Below are 18,226 nucleotides of genomic sequence, written 5' to 3'. Positions count from 1 at the left end.
TAACGTGAAACTTGGCCCTTGCAACACTTCCAGCAGCACAAATGCCTGCACTGGCCATCAGCTCCAGCCTCCCTGTTCCAGGAGACCAGTACCTGTGCCTCCAGATAACGGCAAGGATATTGATATCCAAAACACATCACACCAGTTCACTGACATTGACATTTCTCCTCGGTTTAGCCTTCCACAGTGATCTGCCTAAGCTCAAAAGCAAGGGCAGGTAGAGCAAAACAACATCTCTAAAGCGATGGCTCACGTACACTGAGGCTGTTAGGCCACGATGGCTAAGATCTTCCTGGAAAACAGCAGTACATCAAGAGAGTTGGCTGAGAGTCAACTGTCAGAGCCATCTCCCAGCAGACGGGTGCAGGGTTGCGCAAGCCCCATGCCTGAACCTGACAAATCGCCTGGGCTCTGACAAGATGCAAACGCCAAAGGAGTCATCCTGGAGCTGGGCGGCAGGAAAGCGACACCCGCACGCTGCTCAGCTGGAGAGAACGAGAAAATCTTCATCTCTTTTTTCCAAGACCCAGCAGAAAGGAGTCCTCCAGATAGCTAAAGGGCAGAGACACGCGTAGCCTGCAATGACCATAATGCAGTGACCATAAGGACAGTTTTCGACCATGCATCAAGTGAAGCTCATGCAGAAACACCCCAGAAGGCTGGATCCCTCTAAACCCAGTGCTTTGGCAACAGGAACAACAGGCAAGGTCTCCGTCTGAATACTCCACTCTTTTTTTAACTCGAATGCAGAATCCCTTTCACAGGGACCAATCCTCCCGCCCTCGCTCAGGGCCTGCCAGCCCTCCCACTGAAACCAAGAGCAAAAGGGCTTTCTTAGGACAGAATGAAGGCAGAATAACTACCAAGGGAAAACTCCAGAATTTGCCCAGCTGAAATCTTGGCCTCCACACACGCCCAAATTATCTTCCCTGACCCTTTGCCAAATGCTTTCCTCTTCGCTCAGAAACACCTTCTCCGCGTAACAGACCTTCTCCTGCAAGACTCCAAAAGTCACCGAGTGTGGGAATTTCCCAAATCTATTTCTCCTGGTCTTGTATGCTTTGTGTTACCTTATCAGCTCACAGACACTGGGAAAATACTTCTTGAAGGTGTCTGTCTTGCTAATCATCCACCATATCTCATCTGCTGTGTACACAAAATCTGCAATACAAGTCTAAAGCATTTTAATCTGCGGGTCGTGGGTCAGCGGCCAGCATGTGATATGGGCAACTCTGTGGGATTTTTCCAGGCTCGCATTCAACCAAGTCTAGGTGACCTCCTAGAAATTCACCTTCACATCATCTTAACATGAACCAAGAAACGGCTCGGCACAGAGGAAGTGGGCATAGGTAGGTTGTGTCCTATTCCACCATTTGCACAAGCCCTGACAGGGAATGGCATGTGAGAAAAAAAACCCAAAACCCTTCTATCAGAACACAATAAAAGACTTGAGTCTCTACCTGAACTGAAGAGTAAATAAGGATGCAGAAAAAATATTCTGAGTCAAAAGCATCGTTTTCAGCACTCCCCTTTACCTTTTGAAAAGTCACATTCCAATACTCCTGGCATCCTGAAAGCAACAGAATGAAACTTTCAAGCTAGACCAAACACAGCCCTTTAAAAAAAACCACAAGAGCGACCACGGACAAGCTCATGTAGAACTTAAGCGATTCTGTTATTCCTCCTGAAGGGGCTTCGCGGTACACTCAGACAACAGACACATGCTGGGCAACACAGCAACCTCTCAGGTTGGGAAACAGCTGAGCAAGGAGGAGGGAATACGTGCAGCAGCAAATGTAACCTGAATGATGCTCTGTCCCTGGGCTCCCCCTCACAGTGCTTGCCCCCTGAGAAATCAAGCTGCCTCAAGAAGATTGTCTTGGCAAGTTACTGGCACCTTTGCTCATCGTGCCACTACGCAGGCACTCTTTGGGCCCCAGTACACAAACCGTTTAAGGCCCTGTGTTAAAGGACTCTTCTCACCTTCCCTTTCTTCTTTCCTGACAACAACAGTCCCAAGTCCAAATGGGGGAACTGATCAGCAGAAGCTGATCCTGCTCCACTTTTTACAACGTGACAGCAGCAAACCCTCTCCTCGCGTGTGACTCCATTGCCGTGGTCCCCAGATAAGCACCCTCCTGGGAGTCTAAACCCTGCTCAGTCCTCCCTCGCCCATGGCCCTAGCCAGGCTGAGAAAACCCTTGCACGCCCGCCTTCCGTTGGCAGTACTTCCCACCCTTGGGCAGACCCAATGACAATGCAAGGTTGAACGCTTCGGCCATCTATTACTGGGTGATCGCCAATATTGACACAAGACCTCTCGCTGTAAACAAAACTTCTAAAAGGAAAAGACATCTAATCTTGCACTTCCTCTAACTGGCAGCACCATGAAAAGGCACAGCCTGATAATACTTGTTTCTCCAGCTGCAGTGTTAAGGCCCATCGTATTGGTATCGCTCTCTCTGGATATTATCTTTATCAAATATCAACATGTTTGTGTGTCCCTGCTGATACAAGATTTGCATGACGAGAGAGGTGTATAAAACTGAGAGGCAGGCTGCACCCGATCTGTCCCACGCAGAGATGGCCAAGCTCATTTTGCTCACCGGTAAGTCCTGCTTGAGAACTTCATTCTCTACCTTTAGGACGAGTATCAGTAGGTGTTTCACTGTTACCTTGGGTGGGTATACAAGGGCTTCCACTGGGATTTAACGGGCTGCTCTCTCTTTTATCAGAGGAGAAGCAATAGCATTTACGTTTGCGATGCTTCTGTACTGAGGCAATTTGGGAGTTGATTGTCTTTAGAAACGCAAATTCTTTATTTAATGCGGTTTACAATTGAAACGCGATGCTGGGACCAAGAAAATGGCACTGGGGAGCAGAAATGGACCCACTGATAGAAGTGTTTCTGTTGTCTGAAAAGCCAAGTATGTACCAGAGAGTTTCTGCTCTTCCAGACATGCTTGCGGCTCCTCAGATCCCCCCTTGCTCAACCCTGGCTGAACGAATCCGGCAGAATGCCCAGCCCTTAACGAGCGTGAGCTCTCCTGTGCCTCCACTTCCCACAGAGGGAACCGCCACCTGACATACAGCTTATGTTGGGTTCAGAACGGTCCTGCTCAAGAGGAGCAAAATGGGCCCAGCGATAGAAGCACTTTCACTGTCTGCACAACAGACAATGTTATGCCAGAGGGCTTCTGCGAGTACAGCCATTACCCCATTTCTCAGGTCAAAGACTAACTACACGCTCTTTTCTTTACAGGTCTGGCACTCCTGCTGAACGCCCAGATAGGTATGTGCTTCCTCCCCAAAACCCCTTTTCAGCACGAGCATATACACAACACTGCAGCAGACTTACGAGCTAGAAAGAGCGTGGGGTGGAAGGAGAGGCGGGCAGGCAGGCGGGCAGGTAGCAATGGTGTCTCTGAAGACCAAAGCTCTGTGATGCATTGCAGGCCATTTCCCCAGGGCAAAGATGTCACTCTTCTTCACACACCTTTGCTCTCAGAATCCCCTTCCTGCTCAGTTTGAACGAAGCATGAGCACAGCCGCTAGCTTTGTCGAGGCAGAAGTTTACAAAGACGGGTCAACCAAATTGCACAGCAGACACGCAGGCGGTTCCCCACCTTTCAGGCACTTCGTCAGGGATTCATTCTGCCTTACCTGGCAACAAAGGAGAAAGACTCTGTGTGGTAAAGAAACCCAGCAGCCAGAACCACCCTGGCACCTGAGTCTGGGTGCACAACCGGTACCAGGACGGATTCCTTTCCTGAAATACAGTAGGAAGGAAACAAACCCGTTTTTATCCTTGGCTAGCTAGTTCATAGCAGGAGAGCCGACCCTACCTCACTTTCTCTGAACTCCTCTCCCTGCAAGGAAGCATTGCCCAGTCATTTCTTGTCAGGGCTCGTTACAATACTCCGCTGTGAGGAAGGAGTTTCTCCTGAGCACAGCTCAGCTCCACATCACCTCCTGCATTTCTCTGCAGGTACTGCCTATGTGCTGTCATGTTACTTCACCAACTGGGCCCAGTACAGGCCTGGCTTGGGGCGCTATAAGCCTGACAGCACTAAAGCAACCAGCAATACTGGATGAATCAACAGGCCAGGACATAGAGGCATGCAATGTTCTCCACAGATACCTGGACTACTTCCACGTGATGACATATGACTTCCATGGGTCATGGGATGGACACACTGGAGAGAACAGCCCTCTATACAAAGGCCCAGCTGACACCGGCAGCTATATCTACTTCAATGTCGTAAGTACACATTGGGATCCTGTGTCTGCGATGACAGCGGTGACGAGAAGTTCAAGAACCGGTCCTCCTCCCCGGGAATCCTGGCACAGACTCGAACTGTGACGGTTTTTCAACAGGATTATGCTATGAACTACTGGAAGAGCAATGGCGCCCCAGCTGAGAAGCTCCTTGTTGGATTCCCAACATATGGACACAACTTCGACCTCCAAAACCCATCTGACACTGCTGTTGGGGCACCAATATCAGGACCTGGGCCTGCTGGACCTTACACAAGACAGGCTGGGACCTTGGCTTATTATGAGGTATATTTGTTCCCTCACATCTGGGCAGCCACAAGCACAATAGTCATTGAATACCCAGCAGGGAATTTTTAACAAGGGACCCATCGAATATTCCAACTGCCCTTTTATCTTGGACACTTAATGAATACCTCTCTCTTCCCTTCTCCATAGATCTGCACATTCCTGGATTCCGGAGCCACCCAGGCTTGGGATGCCCCTCAGGACGTGCCCTATGCCTACAAGGGCAGCACATGGGTTGGCTATGACAACATCAAGAGCTTTAACATCAAGGTACAGTGGGAATCGGGGATGTACTAGCAATGCTCTGGGAGGACTTCTGCAGTAGCAGGCGTTGGGACTAATTGGGGTTTTTCCTCTGGCACTGAACAGGCTGACTGGCTGAAGAAGAACAACTATGGAGGTGCAATGGTATGGTCCCTTGCTATGGATGACTTCACTGGCTCTTTCTGCAAAGAGGGCAAATATCCCCTGATCTCCACCCTGAAGGCGGCTCTTGGCCTGCAAAGCAGCAGTGAGTAACTTGAGCAGCATGCGTTATTGAAGGCGACACTCTAGCTCAGTACTGATGCCGGGTTTCAGAGAGCCATGAACTTTTAAGTCTAGGGGCTTGGAGGATAATGACTCTCTGTGGGAGTCACAACTACAGACCACCCAGGAAAGATCCCTTCACTCCACAGCCTCTAGGACAAAAGAGTGAGACTGAGACCTGAGGCCAACTGTTTCCAAGGCCAGATATGAACCCTGCCAAACTTTGGGGGAACAAAGTCTAGTCTGCTGACCCCACACCACAGATGGGACTCTGGAGGGAGGGAGTGCTGAGAGACCATCAGACACCAGTAATCCCTTCCCTGCTCTTATTTCAGGCTGTGTGCCCCCTTCTCAACCCAATCCTCCAGTCACTGAGGCTCCTAGCTCTGGAAGTGGGAGCGGGAGCTCAGGGAGCAATCCCGGCAGCTCCACTGGAAGCGGCTTCTGTGCTGGCAAGACCAACGGCATCTATCCAGATCCATCCAGCAAGAGCAGCTTCTACAACTGCGACGACGGCAAAACCTATCTGGAGAGTTGCCAGGCCGGCCTCGTCTTTGATACCAGCTGCTACTGCTGCAACTGGTCATGAAGATACCAATTCGAGAACAGCAAACAGTCCCCTCTAAGCTAATCACAAGGAATAATAGCGATGAAATAAAGTGCTCTCCAACAGCAACAACCCTCTCTGCTTGCACTCATCTCGCTCTTAATATTCCTATGCTCCCTGATTCCCTCTTGATACTTGCACCCCTGCTCAGGGAACGGCAGCAACCCACAAGCTGGACTTCATCAGCCCCACACTGGCCTTTTCTGGGTTTTCTCACTGGCCTTGCATGCCAGCTGGGCAGAGGGAAAACAGGAGGAGGAGGAGATGGGGAATATCAGGCTGAGCCATGGGGAAGCACACAGACAAGGTTCCTGGCAGCATAACCAAGTAACTGCTTCACAGAGTCCTCTGTCACCTACTCACATCCCATGCCAATAGCTGCTCCTGGCTGCAGGAGGTAGGCCAGCTAGGCAAGTTTCTAGGATGGTGTGGAAGAAACAGTATTTCAAACACAGGCACACAGATTCCTGTCCCATCCTGTCCTGTCCCTTTTCAGGGGCTTCAAATAAGAGAGTTCAGCTTTCTGAGCTCTTGGGAGGATAGTCCCCTCTAGGAAACACCAGTCCACAAGGTTTTTACCAATCCTCTTTTCATGCCGCTCTTAGGAACTGCAGTCATCAGCATTCCCTTCAGCAAAGTACCCACCCCCCCACCACCCCCGTGTCTATAGCAACTGGAGTACACACATATCCTAACACCTCTGCGCAAGCTCACAGGCAGCATGATTGACGAGTGGGAGCTGACAGGTGAGCCGTGCAAGGCACACATTGATGGGGGCTACGGGCAGGAGGGCTTTTCCTCTCACACAGCTTCCTGGAGGCATCATGCTCCCCCAGCTATCTGCCCCACAACTGGTCCACAAGGCACCTCTTTGCTCAGGCTGGTGACAGAGAGGCCTTTGTGGCAGAAGGGAACAGCTCCCCGAAGGGCTGTCTCCTCATAACTGTCTGCGGGCAGGGGAAATTACCAGCTGGGAGATGGGAAGATGCTTCACTTCATGAAACAGAGCACACTTGGAAATGAGGAGAAGCAGTTAAGATGTTGTCTCCCCAGGGATGAATCACACAGGTGGCATTTCCCTCTCCTGGCCTCACAGGTGTGCAGAAGCAGATTTCCTTTGGATCATGTCAAGAGCGAAAATTATTCCCTCTCCACTATGCACCAGACAGGCTGGGGATCCAGATGATACCTATCAGGGGAGACCCTTGGCTTGGGCCAGGCTGTTATCAGAATCACAGGGTGAGTTTTTCAGCTTTTATAATGAGTTTTTCCTTTACAGCAGACATACGGTATAAGAGCAATAGGACTATGGTCAGCCAGATACGGCATCCCCACCACCTGTCCTGCAAAGTCATTTTACATGGTCTATGCAGATACCTAGGAAAAGACATTCTCATCCTGGAAAAATTACAACTAGATGTACTAGTCTTCAAGGTCCTAAAGTGCCCTAGCAATATAAATGTGTGAGAAATCAGAGAATTTAGAGAGATTGCTCAAGTACAGAAGTTCTGGCCTTCCCCTGTTGCAAACGTAAGATGTTTCTGCTTTTGAATCACAGAAAAGCAGCCTGGTATACTCCTTGGCTCACAAGCCACAAAGCAAGAGAGGCTATGTGATAGGAGCAAGAACAGCTCAACGTTTCATACCAGAGCCACAGGTAAGAAGAGCACTCTTCAAAGTGGCAGAGCCACAGCTTTAGAATTTGTAGCCTGTTCCCACCATACACTACCAGTTTTGATCGCATTTGCTGGGAGTGCATGTCACTTGTGCACAGCATGAGCTCCACGCATTGCTTCAGTTCCACTTGAGAAAGAGAACTGAAATGATGCAGCCGCCTGTGGGGACCAGAGAAGTCCCTCAGGAGTCTTCCATCCCCTGCAGACATCCGTTGCTCTCACTTTTTATTCTCACTTTCATTGGTTGTGAGGCTTTTTTTTTTCCAGAAACAAACTCTGCTGGAGAATGAGAAAGATTTGGAAAACCAGTCCTCTTTTCAATATCTGTGCCCTTAGCAGACAGGCAAATACAAACCAAATGTATAGTAATCATAGATCTCCCTATACGTAACCTAGGGGCAGGTAAATTCCTGTGCTGAGCCTAGAGTCATACACGTACTCTTTACTTCCACACACACATTGGGTAAGCAATAGCGAGTGCCTATTTGACTTGTTCTGCTGTTTTTACACTAGCAGAGTATCCAGAGTATTAATTGAACAGCAGTTCTATAATATCCAGCTGGCTGCTGATCAGACCACTTAGGAATGTTTTGTGGAACATAAAATCTTCTGTATTGAAATTTTCTCTTTTACAGACTGTGACTCCTGGCCCTGGAATGTACCAGTCATGGTGGAAGAGAGAGAGAAAATATCAGCCTGCCTATGCCCCATTTTCCATTAAATCACCACGATTTCCAGATAAGCCTTTGGATAGAGAATTTTTCCCTGGGTAACATAACTCATTTTCTTACAGCTTTAGTAACTAGCAGGAGCACTAGCAGAGACAAATACTAAGGTACAAATGGGAGATAGGCAACTGTGTTCCCAGTAACCCTTTGTATGTTTGAAAAATCCCTCTGCAAGTACACGGTTTAGTCTTTTTTACCTAGCAGGATGACTAGAAGACCACAACATACATTTCTCCCATGGATTAAGGTAGGACTGGTAAATTAGCATATCACAAACATCACGCTCCTGTTAGAGAAATGATATTGTGCTTAAACCTTTTAGACCTGGAACTTACGAAGCAGACAAGCTGTTACACAAAAAAATCACCTGGCCGATGAAGTTTGGGTCTCCAGATTGGTCTTCAGTGCCAATGCCAGTGAAGAGGACACTAAAAGCAGAGGTATCGAACATATCGGCAGGGATAAGGGGATGGGATTCCCTGCAGACTACTACTGACAAAGGAAATCAGATGATTGCTTAAAAACATTTTGTCATCCTTTCCTCACTGTCCTGCTGGATGTGTGGCTGTACTAGCCTGGGACACAAGCCCCATGGCTATTTTTCTATCAGATAAACCCCTTTGCTGAAACCAAGTGTGGTGAAACTGGCTACAGCCCTCTGGGGGAAAAAAAAAAACTTCCATCAGGAAGTTTGCTCTAGAATTAAGATTGCAGCCAAACAGCAAGAGACTTTTCTGTGCAGCTCACCAGGGAGGAAAACGTTCCAACTTAAAATATTGGTTAAGGGGTATGAAAGCTATTTCCTACTGAGTCCTGGCAGAGCGATGCATTGAGGAACATCTAATGGATATTGGTTTTCTTCTAGCTGATCGCTGACAGGGAATTCAGGAAACATCGGAACCGGATAGCCTACCTGAGCTTGTACTACGGCTGAGCCGCAACACCCCCCTTCCCGCTCCGGCAGCCGCCTCGGGCTTCTTCCCAAACCCCCTGCTCTTCTGGAGACATTTGTCCACACCACTCTGCCTCCCAAAATAAAATCTCTTCAAAAAGAGGCATTTGTCACTTCTGCCTGTGCTTACCTGGTATCATGCCATCTATTTATGGAAAAAAAGGCCAGCAAGGAGGGGAAGAGCAGTGGGTGCCCCCGGCCTGTGGGACTTGGCCAAGCGGGCCCTCTGCGGCCTGCCTCTGCGGCCGCCATCTTCTCTGCGTCGCCATGGAGACGCCTCACAGCGCGGCCCTCACCAAAATGGCTACCCTCCCTCCCCACCCCCGTACCAACACAGGGGGCTTCCCCCCCCCCCAAATCTACCCCTCGCCAGCACCACAGAGACGCCAAATCGGCAGCGCTGCCAGTCTTCACCTGGGAGAGGTGAAGACTTCAACCTCAAGAGCAGCAGGTAGCTTCTCGCTCCGCTGAAAGAGTCACGAAAGTCACCCCTGCCAGGGGCCCAGACCATAGCTCCTCCACCATGAGCCTTCAGAAAACACATCTGTGAAAAGAGAATAAAGCACAGTCCACAACAATTTTAAATCAGCACGCAGTAATATATCCCAGGCGAAGAGTACTGTGCTGGAAAAAGACAGACCAGATGGCCTGCAAGATGTGCTTCTGCACTCTTAGCTTTGTACCTACTGACGTGAGGAAGTCGTTTCTGAGCATAGAGCAAGCTTCGCGCTGCTCGTGAAGAACATGGCCATGAAAACAAGTGTCATCTGAAACAGAAAGGTCCTGGTCTGATCATCATTTGTTTTTGTAATGTACAACTCAGACCTTAGGACCTATATAGACATACCTTCATGCACACATACATGCCCATACCTGCACATCTCAGGGGAATATTAATAACAAGCAATATTCAATCTAGCCACTGATCACAAAGCAGACTTCATAATTTCTGTAGCTCTTTAGCCGTTTCTGTAGCAATTTCACATGTAGTGTGATTTCAATAACACAACCAAAATACATTCTTCTGGTTTCCCACTTTCTGTCCCACTGCAACAGCTGCTCAAAGCCTTTTTTCCCTCTACACATTGGCCCCTTCCCTTACAACCACAAGAGGCTACTTTGCAGTTGCAGCTGTCCAGAAGGGATGCAGTTGCTGATTCTCATTTGCTCTTTTGGGACAACCTTTCAAAGGTGAAAGCATGACTCACTGGAAGCTATTCTCCTAAGGCCTGGCTTTTATGGTTGTTTCCAGGTCCACCACCGTCTTCATGGCTGATGCTGCGTATCTCACCTCCCTCTATCTCATTTTCTAATTAGGAAAAAAATAGATGTGTATGAAAGAAAGATGTAAAAGCAGTACCTAGAATTCTGCAACCCTTCTCCACCAAATGTTCCACTTGTGATTGGAAAAACCATCTAATGAAGTTTTTACAAAATTGATGATACCTCAATAGGCACTTTGTCTTCAGCGAGCATATTTCTAATGAAACAAAGTTTGTGTTAGGAAAATCCCAACTTTCTCAGCTGCCAAGTCTTGTGTGGCGTAAGGAAGAGATGCAGAGGGAAGAACAAGACTCCTGAATGCTCTGCAAGAGCTCTGCCAAGACCCAAGTGAACACATAGCTGGGCTCCATTCACATGCTTTTCCACTCTTTCCAAATTCCAAGGACTCAATCAGTTTTCCTTGTAGGACATAAAAGAAATTTTATTATGAACATAAAAATTACTATTTTCACTCTACATTTTTCCCCTACCCAGCGAGGGATTTTGTAATTACGAAAAATGCATAATTCAAGTAAAGAAAAATAGATATAAGTTTTTATATACACATACATACACAATGTATCTCTGTACATTCATTATTCTGTACAACCAAGGCACCAGCAGGAATGACAATGGCACACGCAGGACTCTTGCTAGAGATGTCATTTCAGATTGTTTGGCAAGAATGCCTGTTTCCACTGAAACAATTCCTCCTCCTTTTCTACCTCCTCCCTGAGTGATGCCACCTGGGGAAGAGGGAGGCCTGCGAGAACTGTTTAACTGAACTGAGGTGAACACATATACACATAACTTTTATCTACCCCTTGACTGCAACAGACTTCCTGCACTTAGCTATTATTCTGGGAAGCAAAAAGTAGTCTGGCAATTTGTAGCAGGCAGTTTCATAGCCTTTGCTGCCTCTCAGGACCATGTTTGATCTACAAGAAAGATGTAGTCTTAACTACTGCATAAAGAGATTTTAAACTAGCATGAATGAGAAAAAGCTGAGTGGTAGTAGGGACTACTGAATCCACCTCATTTAATCATGCTTGGGAGCCTGGACCAAACAGGAGCCTTTTGTCAAAGGAAGTCAACCTGTATTTTGCCCAAGGTTGAAAGATGATTAAAGGAAAGGCCTCCAAAACCAGCTAATGATTACAATACTCTCATCATAGTTCGTTTTCACTGCTGAAAAGGAAGCTTATGCTTAGGACAGGGGTAGAAGGCAGGGGAGTAGGGGGAGAATTCTGTAGATAAAAGCCCATATCTGAGAAAGAACAAAATAAAAAAGTGTGATCAACAGAATGGCCCTGTGGACTGTAATCAATACAGCTTTATTTCATATTCCAAGGTTTTCAGCACAGCATCTTTCAAATAGCTGGCGAAGGCATGAAGTCTCAAAGGATTTGTGCTGTGTTGAAACTAACAATGGAACTGAAAAATGGCCTGAAGCAGCTGTTAAATCTTACCATTCATACTGCTAAAAAACAATCTGAAAGCAGGGCAGTGTAAACACTACACTTAGTGCTTTTAAGTTAGAAGTGCAGCTGCAGTCAGAAAAGTGAACATAAAAAGCCATCTTAGCTCTGTATTTACACTTTGTTCTCTTACCAAGATATCAGACGCCTTCAGTTTATAAAAGAAGAGTCTATTTGCTTTCACCTGCCAACAATACAGACATTTTAAAAACAGAAAACCTCTCTAGGCTTTTTCTGTCTCTGTTACACATGCTCCTTAGATTGTAAGGCCAGACGAGGTCAATTGCAGAAGATTCTCTTCTAATCTGTGAGACAGACACAAACAAATTATGCCCGTGTATTCTGTAGTGCCTGCTGGGAAGCACTAAGCAGCAAGAACCCTTGTGCCCTTTCTCCTTAGAGAGTAAAGCCAGTCAAAGAGAAGGAACAGTTCCTATCTGTAACCAAGTGGCCTCCAACGCTTTTAAGAATTGACGATTCACCATTCCAAGTCAGCAGGAGTGGAGGGGAAGAGGGAGCATTTCAAACCAGGATGAGAGTGTAGGAGAGAGAGAGAGATCATATTTCTGCTTCTGCCACTCTACCAGCCTGATTGCCTCTTCTGTCTCCTGTCATGCCCCTCACCCACAGCAGCAGAGGTGATCTGCCAGGACAGCCAGAGAACTGGGCTCCACTTCCTCTGAGCAGTCAGCTAGCTACACTTCACTTCTTTCTGCGGATCTTGGGCTTTTTCACTGGCCGGAGGTAAGGGTTGTCAATCACATTGTCCTCCCCATTCCGGCTGCCTGGTAGGGAGGTGTTCTGCTGTAGCACTGAAGCATTTTCTTTTTCAGGTCCTGAATCATCCTGTTACACAAAAATAGAAGCATAAATAAAGTTAGGCGTTAGGCTAGAAATGGTTTAGGAGTTCAAACACTACAGAGCCTATGGGCAAAAGAGGTAAGAAGCAGTCAACGCAAACTGGAGCACACAAGGCGCTGCATTAAAAGTGCAGACTTCTGATTTCTGACACAGGTAGATCTCTCTGAGAACAGTGTGAGATCTTATGAGAGTCCTCTCTCCTCTAACACTGAAATGAAGGTTTCCCTGAAAAAACATGATCCAGCATCAAATAACCTCATTACACAGTGCACCCTGCAGAACATTAGGGAACCATAACAGTGTTAGTCATTTACACCTGGGGAGGTGCTATAAAATGCAACCCACATTGCCATTTTCCACCCACTCTGCCCAGCTGCAAGGAAGACAAACAAAGCAGAATCAGGTTTCATGTTTAAGAAAGTCAGGCCCAAGGGACCTTGATCTCTGAAGCTGGGCATACCGTGCTCATATGGAGGGGGAGGTTCTCTGTGTCTGTCTGATCGTCTTGTTCAGACGAATCTGTTTCTTCCATTTGCTGCATTTCCAGCTCGGAGGGAAGAAGAGCAGTCAGGTAGGGTACTGTGAAAGGCCTAGCAGCAATCACTAGGATTGGAGAAAATAAGAGTCAGCAAGTTGGGAGAAGCCTCCTCAACTCAGAGGTGTGAAGCACAAAGATAATCAATTACTTAAAGACCAAACACTCCCACTGGTTCAAGTTTTAAACAATCCCTCACTGTCATTCACACACACTCTTCCTGACACTCCCAGGGGTCAGGAATGAAATACGAGGCCCTGAAAAAGGGCAGCCTCTAATTTCCTATTTTCTGACTCAAAGCCCTTTTTCTGTTTCCAATCAAGGGCACATCATACAAATACAAGAAGTTCCTTCCTGACCTTCATAAAAGTTCAATTGCCTCACTTCTAGAAGCTTCACTTAGTCCCCCTTAGACATCTATGCTCCCTGTGAGCTTTGGAAAGGTGAAAATTCTCATCACTGCTTTGCAGTCAGCAAAATAGAGCAAAAGCCTGACTGTGAGAAGAGGAAATCCTGCAGTGCTCATCATCACTGACTAGCACAGAAATGTCAGGGCAACTGAGAGAGGAACCGACTTGCTCAGTTACACAGAGCATCAGACAGGATTGGGGGGAGCACACAGGAGGCCTGGAATAGAGCACCTATCAGCCAAGGCCTTCTGCAGCATCAGGAAAAAGGATAAGCCTTTGTTTAAGGTGGGAACCTGTGACTTGGCAGAACTAGCTTTCATTCTGAACCCTGTGTCTTCATCCCTGTTTATAATAGAAAATTCCTCATTTCCCTCCTTTCCTTGGCAGGGCAAACAAAACACGATCCTCCAGTGCTCACTTCCTGCAGTAACAGGAACTATAAAGGTATACTCAGCCAGAGAACTGGGCACTAAGTGTCCTAGATAACTCACATGGGAACGTGCTAACATCATCTTTGAAGAGACTCTGTGTTTCTCCTGTCTTTGCCATGAAGCGTGTGAGAGCTCTTTCTACATCGCGTCTTTGAGATGCTGCCTTTTCCCGTAGGACCTGATAATCAGAAACCGGCTCCCGATAGGTCTGTGGAGCAGTGAAGGGGAAAAAAGATCAGTTACTGGATGCAGTGCTGTCAACTGAAGTTTAAAACATTACTAAGATTCAGAAGCTACAGGCAAACATAGACCTTCAACATGCACGGCCTTTCAGAGAGCTACACGTCGGCCAGCCTAAAATCTACAGCAAGGGTGACTCGCGAATGTTAAGCGATGCATGAAGTCAGGAGAACTGATGCCTTGGATAAAAACACCAGCACCATAGTAACAATACTTATACACCAACTACTGATGCCATTGACTTAAGACAAACCCCAAATGACACATAGGTCTTTTTCACTCACTGGCGTCTTGATGTAGGTGTGAGGATCTGGAAACTCAGGGAAGTGGCCAGGGATATGGGATGGATGTGGCTTGTTTTGTCCAGCTGTCAGGGCTTTGGGAGTCACAGGTTGGTTTGTCACAGGAGCTACAGTTCAAAAAACATGCACAAACAGATCAGCCAGCATCATTCTGTCAAGTATCAGGCATAAAGAAGTGCTAACCTACACTGAGCTGTGACCCATGATTCTAGGTCCTGTAAAAGGAACAGAGTATTTCCCATAAGCAACAGTCACTTACGGCCATGTCTGGCATCCTACAAGGGAACGAGGGTTACTCAAGCCCTCTCTCCTGTACATGGAAAACAAAACCATCTTCAGAGTTTTGTGAGCAATAAGGATGCTAAAGGAAAGGCAACTGATGCCGATTTGTTGGAGGGTATCCTTCCTTCACTGATTACATAGTCATTACAGAAATCCTTTAACGTGAGCTGCACATCCAGAAGCAATACACTGCATCACTCATCCAAGGAGCATGGGCTTTCTGGATGCCAGATGGGAACACCAAATTATTTCCAATTTCCTAGGTACAAAGAGAAGAGCTCTCCCACGTACGGGCAGTGATGACCATTCTCTGGGAACGCTTGGCATATGCGGGAAGTGTTTCTACATTGAACCCTGAAACAGAAAAGGAAACAGAAATCACATCAGGAGTTTGTCCTGTCAAAAATTCCTCCTCCTAGGCCTTATTCCATTCAGAAAGAAGTCAGGCAGAATTTTGCCAAGGGCTCTGCTGTACATATGAATGAAAATTGTGCACTGTTTACATTTTTACTGGATCCACAACAGAGAGAGTTGAGCACCTAAATAAGGCCCTTCCCTGAACAGCTGGACTGTTCTCATCCTCAGTTCCATTAGTAGCCTTTGCCATTTCCACAAGAACTGAAGTTTAGCAATTTCTAGCTGAAGAAAGCCAAATGCATAGAAAGCAGGAAAAAAGCAACCCCAAGCTGAGCAGGTGTCAGAGTAGCACAGAGTTGTTCTCCCCTGTCCCAAGAAACTGCCATTCTGCTACACCAAAACCCCTCATGTGCAGTATGGGGCTGCAGCCACTGAGCTCAGTGCCCGTCTGAGAAGATGCTGATACTCACTCAGGACAGTGGGCATCACACAAACACTAGAAAGACGGGGGAAAAGATTTTCCTCCCAAGATAACACATCCAAATCCTCTGCAACACAGGCAGCGGAAATTACTGAGACCAGTCAGCTACTCACCCATTTCAACTAACGTAACCACTATATCAGAGAGTGTTGGCTGCGTTCTGGCTGTATGTTCACAGTAGGACTTGGCACTTCTTCCAATTTCAGAAATATCTGGGAAAGAAATAGCACCATATATTCTTTCCAGATAGTAACTACAGATTTATATCAGCCCAATCCTGGCTTTAGACACCCGATTTTCAGGTTATTTTTAGCAAATCTATTAAGAAAAGAAAAACAGCTCTTGAAATCCAGTCTTATAATTTGCATATTTAAACTTAAAACATGTGCAAAGTATGGAGACAGTAAAGATCAGTCAAATGTTTTCCATAAGTGCAATAGCAAAATGTTTGGCATATCAGTCCACAAGCACAAACAAAACCAGCAAAACATGCAACTGGAGATCCTGGGCACACCACTCAGAAACATAGGAGTAGAGTTTCAAGGCTGAAACAAACCAACTACCTGGGACTTTTCTCTATTTATTCTGGTGGCATCTCCATGAAATACATGGTGCTGCAACTCCCACCTCACACACCCAGGGACAGGTTCCCAAAGCGGTTTAGATGTCTGATGCTCACCAAGGAAAACAATTAAATGCTTCTGAGTTCGAGCAAGCTGCTCGCCACCGCAGAAGTCTGCGAGCCCAGGGGTACACTCCAAGCACCGGCCCAGCTTTCTACTCGTGCTGAAACCACCTGCACGAGCCAAACGGAACAGGGCAAATTCGGGAAGGGGCACTGCGAGAAACAAGCAAGCGCCGGGGGCACCGCCGCGACCTCGCTGCACGGGGGGAAGCGGCCGCGACTCCACTCACAGCTCTGCAGCATCTCGGTGAGGGTCTCCACGGCGGCCTTCTCGGCGCTCTCGAAGCCGGCCTCGGTGAGCAGGGAGCTGACCACCACCTGCAGCGTCCGCCGCCGCGCCAGGTAGTAGTTATCCGCCGGCGTCGTGGGCTGCTTGCTGCCGGACCTCTGCGGACACACGGCCCCGCCGAGCTCAGAGTGCTGCCCGACGCCCCCTCCCTGGGGCTCCATATAACGGGCTGCGGCCCCTTTAAGAACAAGGGGGGGGGCTCCCCTCCGGGCCGGTACCCCCCCCCATCCCGGTCCTCCAGCCAATCCAGCGTCACTGCTAAGCCCCGCCCCCCTCCAGCCCTTCAGCCAATCAGCGCCTCCCTCTCTTCAGCCGGCGCCTGCGAGCCCTACGGGCAGACCGCGGCCGCCTCGGCGCCGCTGGCGAGAACGAGCCCTTGGCCCGCCCGCGCCGCGCCGCGCGCCCTCCCCAACGGCCCCGCGCGCCGGTAAGGAGCCGCCGTTACCGTGCCGGAGCCGCCGGCCGCGGTCTCGGCCATCTTGGAGCCATATGAGGCTGTGCGCGTGCGCCAAGGGGGGAGGGCGGGGAGGGGGAGCTGTGGTGAGGCGCGCGCGCGGGGCATTGTGGGATTTGTAGTGACGGGAGGGAGGGGCGGGGCGCGGCGGGGGCGGGGCGGAGGGGGCGGGGCCGTCAGGGCGCGGGGGCGGGGCGGAGGGGCGGGGCCGGCGGGGCGCGGGGGCGGGGCCATCAGGGTGCCGGGGCTGCCTGCTCGAGTGCGTGGAGGGCCGGGCCGGCGGCGGCCCCGGGGGACCACGGGGGTCCCCTGGGCCCGTGGCGCCGCTACCTTCCCCCTCCCCCCCCGGAGGTCCCATGTAGCCCTCGTGCCTGGCCCACCGGGGCCCCGTGGGGCTCTGCGGGGTGGCAGAGCAAGAGCCTCGCTGGCCCGCGGTCCGCTGCACGCTGCACACCTGCGTGCTCGCGCCCCCCCCCCCCCACGCGTGGTTTTGCGCGCCCCCGAGTCCGCCCGCGTGATGCTGTCAGAGCTCTCGCATGCGGGCCCGGAGCGCCGGCCGCAGCCACTGTCCCTGCCAGCTACAGCCCTGGGAGCTGAGGTCTCAAGTTCAGAACACCTTGTTCTAAAGTTCAGAAGAACACTTATTTATCTCCTGAGATGCATCAGCGTTGTGGTTTCCCACTTGTGGCCTGGGTACCCTGGGGGATGTGCCTTCAGCTGCTTCTAAAGGGTCCATGAAAAAGAGCCAGGAAAGCAAAACCTGCTTTCTGTGACTTCCAGTTGGTCTAGCGTAATCTGTGTTTCCATTCATTTTTTTTTCCTAAAAAAGCATGAAAAGTACCAACCACGTGCCAAGAGCCCTGTAACTGTGGGAACATTTCAGGTTTTCCTGTTGTAAGCAATATGTACTTTTAGCTGAACTTCAGCTTGCGTGTTAGATCTTTTGATCAAAGCTTTGGTATCAGTTAAGTGTTTCTGAAACCATAGAACAGGAAACCCCCACACTACAACTCCCACCCCTTGCTTCCTGTTTAAGTACATGTGTGGGAGAGAGAGAACATAGTAAGGACCAATAAGTGCATCTCAGAGAAAAAAAAATCAATG

The 18,226-nt window shown here is 48.8% G+C and overlaps 4 protein-coding genes across 5 annotated transcripts in view; 3 read left to right on the top strand and 1 right to left on the bottom strand.

Moving 5' to 3' along the window:
- Positions 1-2,583: 2,583 nt before the first annotated feature.
- On the top strand, positions 2,584-5,680 carry LOC134150754 (acidic mammalian chitinase-like). The gene is made up of 8 exons (XM_062594804.1): positions 2,584-2,608; positions 3,263-3,292; positions 3,989-4,066; positions 4,104-4,261; positions 4,378-4,563; positions 4,714-4,833; positions 4,933-5,074; positions 5,427-5,680. The coding sequence occupies exons 1-8, from the start codon at positions 2,584-2,586 to the stop codon at positions 5,678-5,680; spliced, it is 993 nt and encodes a 330-aa protein (XP_062450788.1).
- Positions 5,681-6,419: 739 nt separating this feature from the next.
- Positions 6,420-9,036, top strand: CIMAP3 (ciliary microtubule associated protein 3). Its single transcript, XM_062594803.1, has 6 exons — positions 6,420-6,444; positions 6,795-6,937; positions 7,257-7,355; positions 8,010-8,143; positions 8,425-8,557; positions 8,968-9,036. The coding sequence occupies exons 1-6, from the start codon at positions 6,420-6,422 to the stop codon at positions 9,034-9,036; spliced, it is 603 nt and encodes a 200-aa protein (XP_062450787.1).
- Positions 9,037-11,949: 2,913 nt separating this feature from the next.
- On the bottom strand, positions 11,950-17,164 carry TAF8 (TATA-box binding protein associated factor 8). 2 transcript variants are annotated; one of them, XM_062594997.1, is made up of 8 exons: positions 17,114-17,164; positions 16,610-16,766; positions 15,808-15,906; positions 15,148-15,210; positions 14,557-14,681; positions 14,093-14,240; positions 13,117-13,259; positions 11,950-12,641 (listed from the first exon to the last, which is right to left on the bottom strand). In XM_062594997.1, the coding sequence occupies exons 1-8, from the start codon at positions 17,144-17,146 to the stop codon at positions 12,498-12,500; spliced, it is 912 nt and encodes a 303-aa protein (XP_062450981.1). In that variant the 5' UTR covers positions 17,147-17,164; the 3' UTR covers positions 11,950-12,497. The 2 variants fall into 2 exon arrangements, with proteins under 2 accessions (XP_062450981.1, XP_062450978.1); XM_062594994.1 differs by lacking the exon at positions 17,114-17,164 and having other exon boundaries at positions 16,610-16,839.
- CCND3 (cyclin D3) overlaps positions 16,988-18,226 on the top strand; it is a 51,087-nt gene continuing 49,848 nt past the window's right edge. Inside the window, exon 1 of the mRNA XM_062594999.1 lies at positions 16,988-17,095. The gene's annotated coding sequence lies outside the window, so the exon portion shown is untranslated. The remainder of the gene's footprint in view (positions 17,096-18,226) is intronic.

Source organism: Rhea pennata, chromosome 25 (assembly GCF_028389875.1).
Source record: "Rhea pennata isolate bPtePen1 chromosome 25, bPtePen1.pri, whole genome shotgun sequence".
Classification (NCBI taxonomy): Eukaryota; Metazoa; Chordata; class Aves; order Rheiformes; family Rheidae; genus Rhea; species Rhea pennata.
Note: the sequence above shows the minus strand (reverse complement) of the source record. Positions and strands in the feature narration are given on the sequence as shown.

What these genes read in the sequence shown, in the direction of transcription:
- TAF8 (XM_062594994.1), bottom strand. Translation starts at nt 16,829, where the DNA reads ATGGAGCCCCAGGGAGGGGGCGTCGGGCAGCACTCTGAGCTCGGCGGG. An exon ending in TGATGTTAGCACGTTCCCAT is followed by an intron (nt 13,260 to 14,092) that starts GTGAGTTATCTA and finishes CTCCAATCCTAG; the next exon opens with TGATTGCTGCTAGGCCTTTC. An exon ending in TCCCCCTCCATATGAGCACG is followed by an intron (nt 12,642 to 13,116) that starts GTATGCCCAGCT and finishes TTTGTGTAACAG; the next exon opens with GATGATTCAGGACCTGAAAA.
- CIMAP3 (XM_062594803.1), top strand. Translation starts at nt 6,420, where the DNA reads ATGATTGACGAGTGGGAGCTGACAG. An exon ending in GCTGTTATCAGAATCACAGG is followed by an intron (nt 6,938 to 7,256) that starts GTGAGTTTTTCA and finishes TTTGAATCACAG; the next exon opens with AAAAGCAGCCTGGTATACTC. An exon ending in CAGAGGTATCGAACATATCG is followed by an intron (nt 8,558 to 8,967) that starts GCAGGGATAAGG and finishes GTTTTCTTCTAG; the next exon opens with CTGATCGCTGACAGGGAATT.
- LOC134150754 (XM_062594804.1), top strand. Translation starts at nt 2,584, where the DNA reads ATGGCCAAGCTCATTTTGCTCACCG. An exon ending in CCTGCTGAACGCCCAGATAG is followed by an intron (nt 3,293 to 3,988) that starts GTATGTGCTTCC and finishes ATTTCTCTGCAG; the next exon opens with GTACTGCCTATGTGCTGTCA. An exon ending in GCTATATCTACTTCAATGTC is followed by an intron (nt 4,262 to 4,377) that starts GTAAGTACACAT and finishes GTTTTTCAACAG; the next exon opens with GATTATGCTATGAACTACTG.